Here is an 11,477-nt window from a genome sequence, read left to right as displayed (position 1 = left end):
CACTTAGAGATGGATATTATTTCTTGCAATAAATAAATAAATAAAAATAAAATAAATGCGTGCTTGTAGCTATTCATTTTAATTTATTTCGTTATAAATACAAATTTTTGTAGTATAAGCCGCCTATTAAAAAATGCATTTCATAAGTTTCCTAAATGCTGCAGTAGCTAAAAGTTAAATTAAAAGCTATACAAGCAATGTATTTTGGGGATAAATTAGGTCGGAACCATAACTTCATTATATGTTACATGTGAGGCAACAGATTCGTCCTTTCGTCCTTTTTATTTTATTTTATTTTGTTTTGTTTTGTTTTATTATTTTTTTAAAGCTGACCTCCCGAAAAGGTTTTTTTGCAGTCTTGTCTCCCGTGAGTCGAAACGCTCTGAATAAGGATTATTTCGCGGTCCGCCCACCCGGGTCGCGATTGGTGGCTGCTGAGTTTAAAGCTGCCTGATAACTCGCTATGCACTTCTGAACTTACTGTTGAATATACTGTATGCGTTTAGCGAAGGGAAACTGAGCAAAGAACATTAAATGATAAGCTGTTTCGGTCAACCAGAGGCTACAGTCGACTTTCATCAGTGATCACCAAGGATACGCGCCCGTGCGTGTAGGAGATGAGCAGTCCCGATGCGGGTTACGCCAGTGACGACCCGAACCAGACCCGAGGCACTAGCTCAGTCTTGATGTCTGGCATGAGGCAGTGCGCGTGGGTGGACCCGCTCAGTCCGCTTTCTGACACGAAAGCAAAACACGAGGCGTGTTCTTCAGCGGGTCCGGGGCGCGGAAAGAGCGAGCCGCGCATCCGCAGGCCGATGAATGCATTTATGGTGTGGGCGAAAGATGAACGCAAGAGGCTTGCGCAGCAAAACCCAGATCTGCACAATGCAGAGCTGAGTAAAATGCTTGGTGAGTAGAGATTTTAAAAAAATAATAATTGTGCATTTAATCTATTTTCTTTCTTTTCTTTTCTTTTTGCTTGTTTCATATGTTTTGCATTATGTAAAATGTATTCATTTAAAAGATAGAGATCAATTAAACAGCTTTTAACAGAATTATTCAAATAAAAAAAAGCATTGCTTATAAATCATCAAGTCTATAAATCAAGCTTATAAATACAGTTTGAAAATAATAATAATAATAATGTGGGAAATATCCATATTGGCGTCAAATTTAAAACAAAAACTCGACTTTACGCAGACGCATTACATATGGAAGTTATTGTCCCAATGTGATATAAAAGTAGATTCATTGCATCGCTAATGTCATATTGTCATTCAGCATGTATGTGTAAAGCCTACAGCTTTTTCCATGTGTAAACAAAATATTTTAAGCAACTATCTGCAACACTTTTAGTTCAGTTTGATATTACTTACTCATTTTAGCACTTTTTAAAACTATAAATGATGTGTCTATGATAAAATGGCTAAAATCTATACAGCTATACAAGTTAAAGCAATTGTAAGTGAATAAGAAATGCTGACTGTGAACCACACACCAAAGTTGACATTTAGCTTTATAATATAATCTTTAATGTAATTTATATTTATATTATGACTTAAAATAAACTTTTTTTTTACTGCTCTAAAATGTTTGGTTTATATTTTGTCCATTGTTGCTTTATAATAATGTTATTTGCAGGTAGTATGAAATTATGTATCATTAAGTGTGATAAGGAACTATTATATACACAAATTCTGGAATAGAATAAATAGAATAAATTAGAATAAATCAGATATATTCATCCATAGATATTATGCTGAAATATCAAGCATGTTGTCAGATATTACTATGTAAAATGCTCAGTGTGCAGTCCACAATGTATTTCTGAAATTGTTTTTATAAATGTTTAGTCTCTTGAACGTGCTGAATTCATTTAATAATTTAATTATATTCCCTTTCATATTATTTGTAGGTAAGTCATGGAAAGCTTTACCAATAGTGGACAAACGTCCATTTGTTGAGGAGGCGGAACGTCTCCGAGTGAAACATATGCAAGACCACCCAAACTACAAATATCGGCCACGGCGTCGTAAAAAGGTGAAACGACATAAACGACTGGACTCCAGCTTTGTGCTTCATGGGGAGGGGGATGCTCAGAACCCTCTGGGCATGGAGGGCATGAGTGTTGGATATTCAGAACTGCCCCAAGCTAGGCTGCCTCTATACTGTGAGACCCAGACTTTGTTTGAGCCCTACAGCTTGCCTCCACCCGACCCCTCTTCTATGGACGAGTTTTTTGCCCATCTTCAGGACAATCAACATCAGTCAGCATACAGCTACTATAACCACCAAGAGCACCACTTTCAGGAAAACACAAACATTCTCAGCAACATGCATGGTCATACTAGCATGAAATCACTCACAAACGCACATTTTCACAGCATTACTCACTGCAACATCAACACACACACCGATCCTAACTCACACACTTCCAGCAATACACAGTTTAATATAATGAACAATGCTCACCCACAGCAAACTCTTAATGAGAGTACCAAACCACAAACCAGTCACAGTTCTGGTACACATCTTAATTCCATCACCCACCCGATATCTCACACCATCATTAACAAAAGCTCTTCTTCTCATCAAGCCATGCCTCCTGATTACCTGAATTGTCCTTCAACTTTAGATGACCATTATAGGTCCAACTCTCAGTTGAAGCGTCCTTATGAGGAATTGTCACTGCCTGTTGACCGTCACACATATAAGCACAGCATTCCTGAGCCACACTCACAGGCCCCTGCAGCAGCTCAGATTCAAGGTTCTAGTGAAATGGTGGATGAAGTGGAGTTTGAGCAATGCCTCGCTTATGGGGTCCCCCATGTACCTTTGCAGGGGTCCAACCTAATCTCAACTGTACTGTCTGATGCTAGCACTGCTGTGTACTACTGTGGCTATAGTAATTACTGAGGAGATGTTATGTTCTTTTTGATAAAACCTGAATCACACATATTTTCATTGTAACCCCAGACACTGATTATTTTCAGTGTTCAATCAATGAAAATTTAATGACACACCCCTTTAACCAATAGAGCTGTCTAATTGAAATTGCAGGGGAATTTAAATACGTTTTCAAATATGTTTAACTTTGTGTAGTTGCTTAATGTCTTTAAAAATGGCAATATTAAATCATAATTTGAGTTTTGCGGATTTTAGTCCATGTTTGTTAGCTTTGAGGCCATCTATATGCTAGTATATACACTTTAGCAGTAGCACATTCAAAATTTATTCTTTTTTTTTTCCTGTGAAACAGTTCAAAAATACTTATGACATATCTTGCTCACGGGGCAAATAAAAATGTTGGTCCAATACTCTCTAGAAAGACAGTGTCCTTCCTAATACCTTCCGCCAAACTGCAAGCAGCAAAATATTGGTTCATGGCTGTGGTAGGACAAGCCCAACCTGTATCTCCCATCCAATGCACAGGACACAGGAATGAAAACTGTGCTTATAAAACTATTTCATGGAGTCTTTAAATAAGAAAACTGTAAATATTTTCAGCATAAAATGAGATGTATAGAAATAACCTTACAGAGTCTCTATTACTTTTTATATTATTATTACATTTTTGAGGATAAACAAGAAAGAAGGAAGGAAAGCATAGTACAATTTCCCCTTGAGTCAAAGTCTCAGTCGAGGAACCACTGAGCATACAGCTACTATAACCACCAAGAGCACCACTTTCAGGAAAACACAAACATTCTCAGCAACATGCATGGTCATACTAGCATGAAATCACTCACAAACGCACATTTTCACAGCATTACTCACTGCAACATCAACACACACACCGATCCTAACTCACACACTTCCAGCAATACACAGTTTAATATAATGAACAATGCTCACCCACAGCAAACTCTTAATGAGAGTACCAAACCACAAACCAGTCACAGTTCTGGTACACATCTTAATTCCATCACCCACCCGATATCTCACACCATCATTAACAAAAGCTCTTCTTCTCATCAAGCCATGCCTCCTGATTACCTGAATTGTCCTTCAACTTTAGATGACCATTATAGGTCCAACTCTCAGTTGAAGCGTCCTTATGAGGAATTGTCACTGCCTGTTGACCGTCACACATATAAGCACAGCATTCCTGAGCCACACTCACAGGCCCCTGCAGCAGCTCAGATTCAAGGTTCTAGTGAAATGGTGGATGAAGTGGAGTTTGAGCAATGCCTCGCTTATGGGGTCCCCCATGTACCTTTGCAGGGGTCCAACCTAATCTCAACTGTACTGTCTGATGCTAGCACTGCTGTGTACTACTGTGGCTATAGTAATTACTGAGGAGATGTTATGTTCTTTTTGATAAAACCTGAATCACACATATTTTCATTGTAACCCCAGACACTGATTATTTTCAGTGTTCAATCAATGAAAATTTAATGACACACCCCTTTAACCAATAGAGCTGTCTAATTGAAATTGCAGGGGAATTTAAATACGTTTTCAAATATGTTTAACTTTGTGTAGTTGCTTAATGTCTTTAAAAATGGCAATATTAAATCATAATTTGAGTTTTGCGGATTTTAGTCCATGTTTGTTAGCTTTGAGGCCATCTATATGCTAGTATATACACTTTAGCAGTAGCACATTCAAAATTTATTCTTTTTTTTTTTCCTGTGAAACAGTTCAAAAATACTTATGACATATCTTGCTCACGGGGCAAATAAAAATGTTGGTCCAATACTCTCTAGAAAGACAGTGTCCTTCCTAATACCTTCCGCCAAACTGCAAGCAGCAAAATATTGGTTCCTGTCTGTGGTAGGACAAGCCCAACCTGTATCTCCCATCCAATGCACAGGACACAGGAATGAAAACTGTGCTTATAAAACTATTTCATGGAGTCTTTAAATAAGAAAAAATGTAAAAAATTACATTTTTGAGGATAAACAAGAAAGAAGGAAGGAAAGCATAGTACAATTTCCCCTTGAGTCAAAGTCTCAGTCGAGGAACCACTGCAAACTTATCAGTCATTCACTGCTTATCTCATTATTATATGCAGCTCAACCCTATATTGACTTAAATGTGATCAGAATCTTTTACTAAACAAAAACCAATATTAATGCTAGCAAGAATGTGAGCTAACAGTCTCAAAGTATGCAAGCACAATATAGTCGAAAAATAGGAATTGTGAAAGCAACATGCACTGCTTCACAAAAACAGCAAATACAGTTATCTGTGTTACTAGGAAAGTGATCTTGCTTGAGGTATCAGAATATTTAATGAAGTTCTCCGTAATGTTTCATGCAAGTATCAACTCTGTCTTCCATGTTTCTCCTAAAATGTATTTATATAAAAAACATGACTTTTGATTTCATACTTTGTTGTAGTTGACATACCTTAGAACAGATTGGGATATTGTTGTTATGAAACTTCAGTGGAAGCATGGAAAGCACAGGTCTCCATTTGATCTCCATTTAATCTAATAGATGTCAAGGAAGAACATTTGAGATAATGGCAAGATTTTTATATATTTTTTAATTCCATGGGGTTGGAACAAAGTCCAAAAGACCCACACATTTGAGTGTTTTTATAAATGAAATTTTTGAAAGGAAGACAGTCTTTGGAACAGACCACTTACATTGACCCCGTGTCCTCTTCTCATGCGTCTGACAGCAACATGTATGAATGAGAAGCAGCTGCAATCGATGGGATGTCTCCTGTCTGACAAGGAATGTGCCTTTATGTGTGTGTGTGTGTGTGTGTGTGTGTGTGTTTGTGTCCGTGTGACAGGAATTTATAATCCTTGAAATATGTGTCTCCTCCCTGGCCTTATCACTTTCATAGGCACGGCTTTCCCAAACCCACTCCAGTTGTGCTGCTTCTAAATATAGACTCACACTGCATAGTAGCTCTATGCAATGACACAATAAGCTATTTTTCACTGATTTGACTCTTAGAAGTATAAATATATCTGACACACATGAATTATTTTGTTACTGGTTTTGTTACTTGAAGTAAGTCTCTAAATGTGACCTATTTTAACAGGAATACAGATTAAAATGAATTTATCAGAAGCCTTATTGTGAAATCTGTTTTTCTGTCTATTTGTACATTAACTTAATATATTAATTGTCCCAACTAAAACAAGTCTGATTTTCTATATTCATGCCCCTCTTTTTTCTCAATGTCAGTGTCCTGTGTCTATTTCTTCAGTGTCAAGTGTCTAGACCAGGGTTGCCCAGCCATGGGCCACTTGTTTTGGTTAAATCCTAATTAAGTATATATTAAGTATTAAATTAAGGCTGTAGACTGGGATCCTACAGTTAACCTCGGTTTTCAGAAAGGTAAGCCCATGTCAGAAGCATCGCATAAGCATGCTTCTGAATCATAACATTAGGGTCACGTCCAACTTATATTGTGATTTTCTGTACCTTTCTCTTGTAATAGTATCTAAACCAGTTCAGTACAGACTTTCCTCCATCTCGTCCATTCTGCTTTTCACTTCCTGCCCTCTAGCTGAGTTTCATGTGTCATCAGTATTACGTGACTGCAAACAAGCTATACAGAATCCTTTAAAGCAGCTTTACTGTAATAAACAGAAAAAAACAGCATCAGTGTCACAAAGTTCTTTATTTCAGGAATCAATCATTTCAGTTATAATTACAACGTTAATATAAATATAAAGCAGCTCTACAGAATATCATAGTGTCATTAAGGTAAATTATTCAGCAACCTCTTTCAATAGTTTCAAGTACTACTAAATGAATGAATTTTACTGAATATTGCCTTTAAGCACCCACTGAGAGCAAGAACAAAAGGAATAAAAGTAGAGGAGCAGAAGTCTTATTAATGGGTGTCTGCGCTACAATCTTTGCTAGTTGTTTTGGTCTGTGTTGTGGTCTTAGCTGGCGATAGAGGGGCTGAATTGAGGCCTTTCAGTATCTGTAGTATCTACCGGTATGCTATATCAGGAAGAATTTGAGTCAAATGTCTAAAATCCATCTCACAAGCAGTGGCACCTCCAGGCTTTTTTGACTGGGGTAGCCCATGTGGGATACAGACTTATTCAAGGGTAGAATAAACCTGTAAAGGTTATCCGTTAAATTTATTTTGGACTGCTAACCCAAATGCAGTTTTATTAAAAAAAACAAACCAAATAAACAGATACAGAATAAACTTGAAAAGACTTGAACTTGAACATAAACAGACTTAGTCAAAACTAATCAATAGTGGGTTACATGAACAAAACTAGACCTGAGACCAGAGGCGGACAGTAGTGAAGTATTTTTACTTTACTCAAGTCAATTTAAAAAGTATCTGTAGTTTATCAGAGTGTTTTTCTTTGCAAAACTTTACTTCACTACATTCCAAAGCATAATGTTGACAGTCTTTGGAACAGACCACTTACATTGACCCCGTGTCCTCTTCTCATGCGTCTGACAGCAACATGTATGAATCAGTGACATTCACACACACATGCGCACGCACACACACATACACACACACACACACACACACACACACACACACTGAGGTTTCAATGTTTTATTGGGACATTCCATAGGCATAATGTTTTTTTTATACTGTACAAACTGTATTTTATATCCCCTTACCCTAACTCTACTCCTAAACCTACCCCTCACACAAAACTTTCTGCATTATTAGATTTTCAAAAAACTTCATTCTGTATGATTTATGAGCTTGTTTCCTCACTGGAATTACTATTACTGCTATTGCTATACTTGTGGGGACATTTGGTCCCCATATACCAGGAAATACCACGTACACACACACATTGAATATCTATACGCAATGTCTGTACTCTGTGTTTGTATATTTGTACGACAAAATACCTAAAAACTAATAAAAGTCACACATCACAAGTTTCATTTGTGAGTTTGCGTGCATTTATTGCTTTCATTCAAGCTTTAAGGCAGAGAAGTAAATCTTTGAATTACTTTTACTTGAGTAAAAGTAAGAAAGTAATAGATTTCTAATAAAAGTAAGTATTGAATTATATTTATTATGAAACGTAGTGCAGTAAAAAGTAAAATTTTATGCTTTGGAATGTTGTGAAGTAAAGTTTTCTAAAGAAAAACACTCTCAGACACCTGAAAAGTACTTTTACAGCAGAGTAAAAATACTTCACTACTGTCCGCCTCTGCCTGAGACTAATGAAACATTTACAAAACACAATACACATTGATCACAGCCAATGAGAACATGACACATAAAACAATATGGTTGGTATGGACATAAGGTATGTTCAACACGAAGCAGCTCTGCGCAGACCAATCAGTCACTGTTGCGCTACTTTTATGTCATATACAGATCAATCTGTGCAGAGCCACATCTAACGTGTGGTTAACAGGGACTCACATGACAATTTCCAACATAAAAGTCATGAAAACACAAAACCATAAAAACAAGAAATGTGAACAAAAGACTAATCAGACATGACAGAAGCTTAATTCAACTATTATCTAATACTGTATCTCTAATATTTTATTTACATCTAATCATTTAGCAAAAACTTTTATCCAAAGCGACTTATAACCTTATGACTTATAAACAACAAATAGAAAAAAAATTTGAAATATAATGGAAAGTGCTAGTATTAATGAGACAAATCCTGACCAAAAAGATGTGGTTTTAGCCATTTCTTGAAAATTAGACAGGTCATTCCACCAGCAGGGAACAGTCAATGTAAAGGTCTGTCGTAGTGATTAAGTGATTTTTTTTATAGCCTCTTTTGGATGGGTCCACAATATCTCTACTATCTTAAGTCTAGTATCGATATCTTGCTTTAATACTTAAGAACATTAAAAATGTAGTACTTTCTTGTACTCAAGTAAATCTTTGAATTACTTTTACTTGAGTAAAAGTAAGAAAGTAATAGATTTCTAATAAAAGTAAGTATTGAATTATATTTATTATGAAACGTAGTGCAGTAAAAAGTAAAATTTTATGCTTTGGAATGTTGTGAAGTAAAGTTTTCTAAAGAAAAACACTCTCAGACACCTGAAAAGTACTTTTACAGCAGAGTAAAAATACTTCACTACTGTCCGCCTCTGCCTGAGACTAATGAAACATTTACAAAACACAATACACATTGATCACAGCCAATGAGAACATGACACATAAAACAATATGGTTGGTATGGACATAAGGTATGTTCAACACGAAGCAGCTCTGCGCAGACCAATCAGTCACTGTTGCGCTACTTTTATGTCATATACAGATCAATCTGTGCAGAGCCACATCTAACGTGTGGTTAACAGGGACTCACATGACAATTTCCAACATAAAAGTCATGAAAACACAAAACCATAAAAACAAGAAATGTGAACAAAAGACTAATCAGACATGACAGAAGCTTAATTCAACTATTATCTAATACTGTATCTCTAATATTTTATTTACATCTAATCATTTAGCAAAAACTTTTATCCAAAGCGACTTATAACCTTATGACTTATAAACAACAAATAGAAAAAAAATTTGAAATATAATGGAAAGTGCTAGTATTAATGAGACAAATCCTGACCAAAAAGATGTGGTTTTAGCCATTTCTTGAAAATTAGACAGGTCATTCCACCAGCAGGGAACAGTCAATGTAAAGGTCTGTCGTAGTGATTAAGTGATTTTTTTTATAGCCTCTTTTGGATGGGTCCACAATATCTCTACTATCTTAAGTCTAGTATCGATATCTTGTTGGCCACTTTCCTGCAGAGTAAAGCTTTAACTCCAATTCTAACAGAAGAAGCTAATCAAGTTTTTCAGGACTACCAAATATTTCGAGGCAGGTGTGTTGGGGCATACAGGAGACTAAATATGCAGGATGTAGGCCCTCAATGCGAAGGATTGAACACCCATGTTATAGGTCAATACAGGATATTATTCAGCTGATATTAAATATTTAATTGCGGACCTCTTTATTCAAAGTTTAAAACTTTGCTTTGGTGTAGTTGCTAATGTAGAAAACGTCTCCAGGTTACGCATGTAACCATGGTTCCCCGAAGGGAACGAGACGCTGCGTCTCGGTGCCATACTTCCGGCATCACTGTGAGCGCTTGCTTCATTCCTAGAAGCTGACGCCGGTTCCACTGCACGTGCTTTTATAGCTTCCTGGTCATTACTTCACCTGCCCGTGACATCTCGCCCATCTATTGGACTGATTACACATGTGATTCAGAGTGTGGTCATGCTGAAGGCGTTCCCAAAGCGTTTTGGGAATGCGTAACCTGGAGAAGTTCCCCTTCAGGAACTCGAGCTGCATCGAAACGCTTTGGGAATGAGAATGCCCACGCCGCCAGCCTTACAAATCCCTGCCCAGTGTGGAAGCTAGGGCGAGAGAACAGAAGTGCCTGGAGTGGCTCGCATAACTAGGCCATAGAACCTGACGAACGTGAAGGGCGTGGACCAACCCGCAGCATTGCAGATGTCCTGCATAGACACACCTGCCAGAAAGGCCTTGGGAGGCCGCCACACTTCTAGTAGAGTGAGCCTTGACCCCCAATGGCGAGGGGAGATCAGAGGCCTTGTAAGCAATGGAGATGGCATCAACTATCCACCGGCTGAGGGTCTGTTTTGTAGCAGGAAGACCTCTCTTAGGGTGACCATAGCACACAAGCAGTTGGTCCGCTTTCCTCCACAGGGCAGCTCTGTGGACGTATGCGTCCAGTGCTCGCACTGGACACATACAATTAAGCTTCTGCTGGTCAGGCTCCCGGAAGGGAGGAGGACAGAAGGCCTGGAGTACGACAGGCCATGGTGTAGAAGAGGGGACTTTAGGGACATACCCCGCTCGAGGGTAGAGAAAAGCTTTGACCAGACCGGGCACAAAGTCGAGACAAGAAGGGGCCACTGAGAGGGCCTGCAGATCCCCAACTCTCTTTAGAGAAGATATAGCCAGAAGGAAGGTAGTTTTTATAGAGAGATAGCGATCAGAGATCTCCTCAATAGGCTCGAATGGAGGATTACAGAGAGCTTCTAATACCACAGCCAGGTCCCACGTGGGGACGTGAGATCGTACCGGAGGCCTCAGCCTCAGCGCACCGCGGAGGAAATGTGTAACTAGGGAGGTGTCTGCCACTGACTGGCCACCAAGAGGGGCGTGGTAGGTCACAATGGCCGCCATGTAGACCTTCAGGGTGGAGTGGGTCAACCCTGCGGAGAAGCGGGCCTGCAGGAACTTCAGCACTGTACCAACTGGGCAGTTAACTGGGTCGAGCTGGCGGTCTCCACACAAGGAAGTGAAAAGTTTCCACTTCAAGGTGTACAGTTTCCTCGTTGAGGGAGCTCTGGATTGGAGGATGGTCTCAACAACCTCGGTTGAGAGACCGGAAGCTACGAGTTTTGGCCCCTCAGAGGCCACACCCATAACTTCCACAGCTCCAGGCGGGGGTGGAATATCGTACCCTCCGCCTGTGAGAGGAGGTCCCTCCTGACGGGAATCTCCCATGGAGAGCCGTCAAGAAGGGAAATCAGGTCCGAGAACCATACTCAGTCCGGCCAGA

At 38.8% G+C, this 11,477-nt stretch overlaps 1 protein-coding gene across 1 annotated transcript; it reads left to right on the top strand.

The window, feature by feature from the left end:
- The first annotated feature begins 523 nt into the window (after positions 1 to 523).
- Positions 524 to 2,989, top strand: sox17 (SRY-box transcription factor 17). Its single transcript, XM_016540856.1, has 2 exons — positions 524 to 909; positions 1,916 to 2,989. The coding sequence occupies exons 1-2, from the start codon at positions 618 to 620 to the stop codon at positions 2,914 to 2,916; spliced, it is 1,293 nt and encodes a 430-aa protein (XP_016396342.1). The 5' UTR covers positions 524 to 617; the 3' UTR covers positions 2,917 to 2,989.
- The last annotated feature ends 8,488 nt before the right edge of the window (positions 2,990 to 11,477 follow it).

Source organism: Sinocyclocheilus rhinocerous, unplaced genomic scaffold (assembly GCF_001515625.1).
Source record: "Sinocyclocheilus rhinocerous isolate Xijiao unplaced genomic scaffold, SAMN03320098_v1.1 scaffold36, whole genome shotgun sequence".
In the NCBI taxonomy this organism is placed as follows: Eukaryota; Metazoa; Chordata; class Actinopteri; order Cypriniformes; family Cyprinidae; genus Sinocyclocheilus; species Sinocyclocheilus rhinocerous.
Note: the sequence above shows the minus strand (reverse complement) of the source record. Positions and strands in the feature narration are given on the sequence as shown.

What these genes read in the sequence shown, in the direction of transcription:
- sox17 (XM_016540856.1), top strand. Translation starts at nt 618, where the DNA reads ATGAGCAGTCCCGATGCGGGTTACGCCAGTGACGACCCGAACCAGACC. An exon ending in AGAGCTGAGTAAAATGCTTG is followed by an intron (nt 910 to 1,915) that starts GTGAGTAGAGAT and finishes TATTATTTGTAG; the next exon opens with GTAAGTCATGGAAAGCTTTA.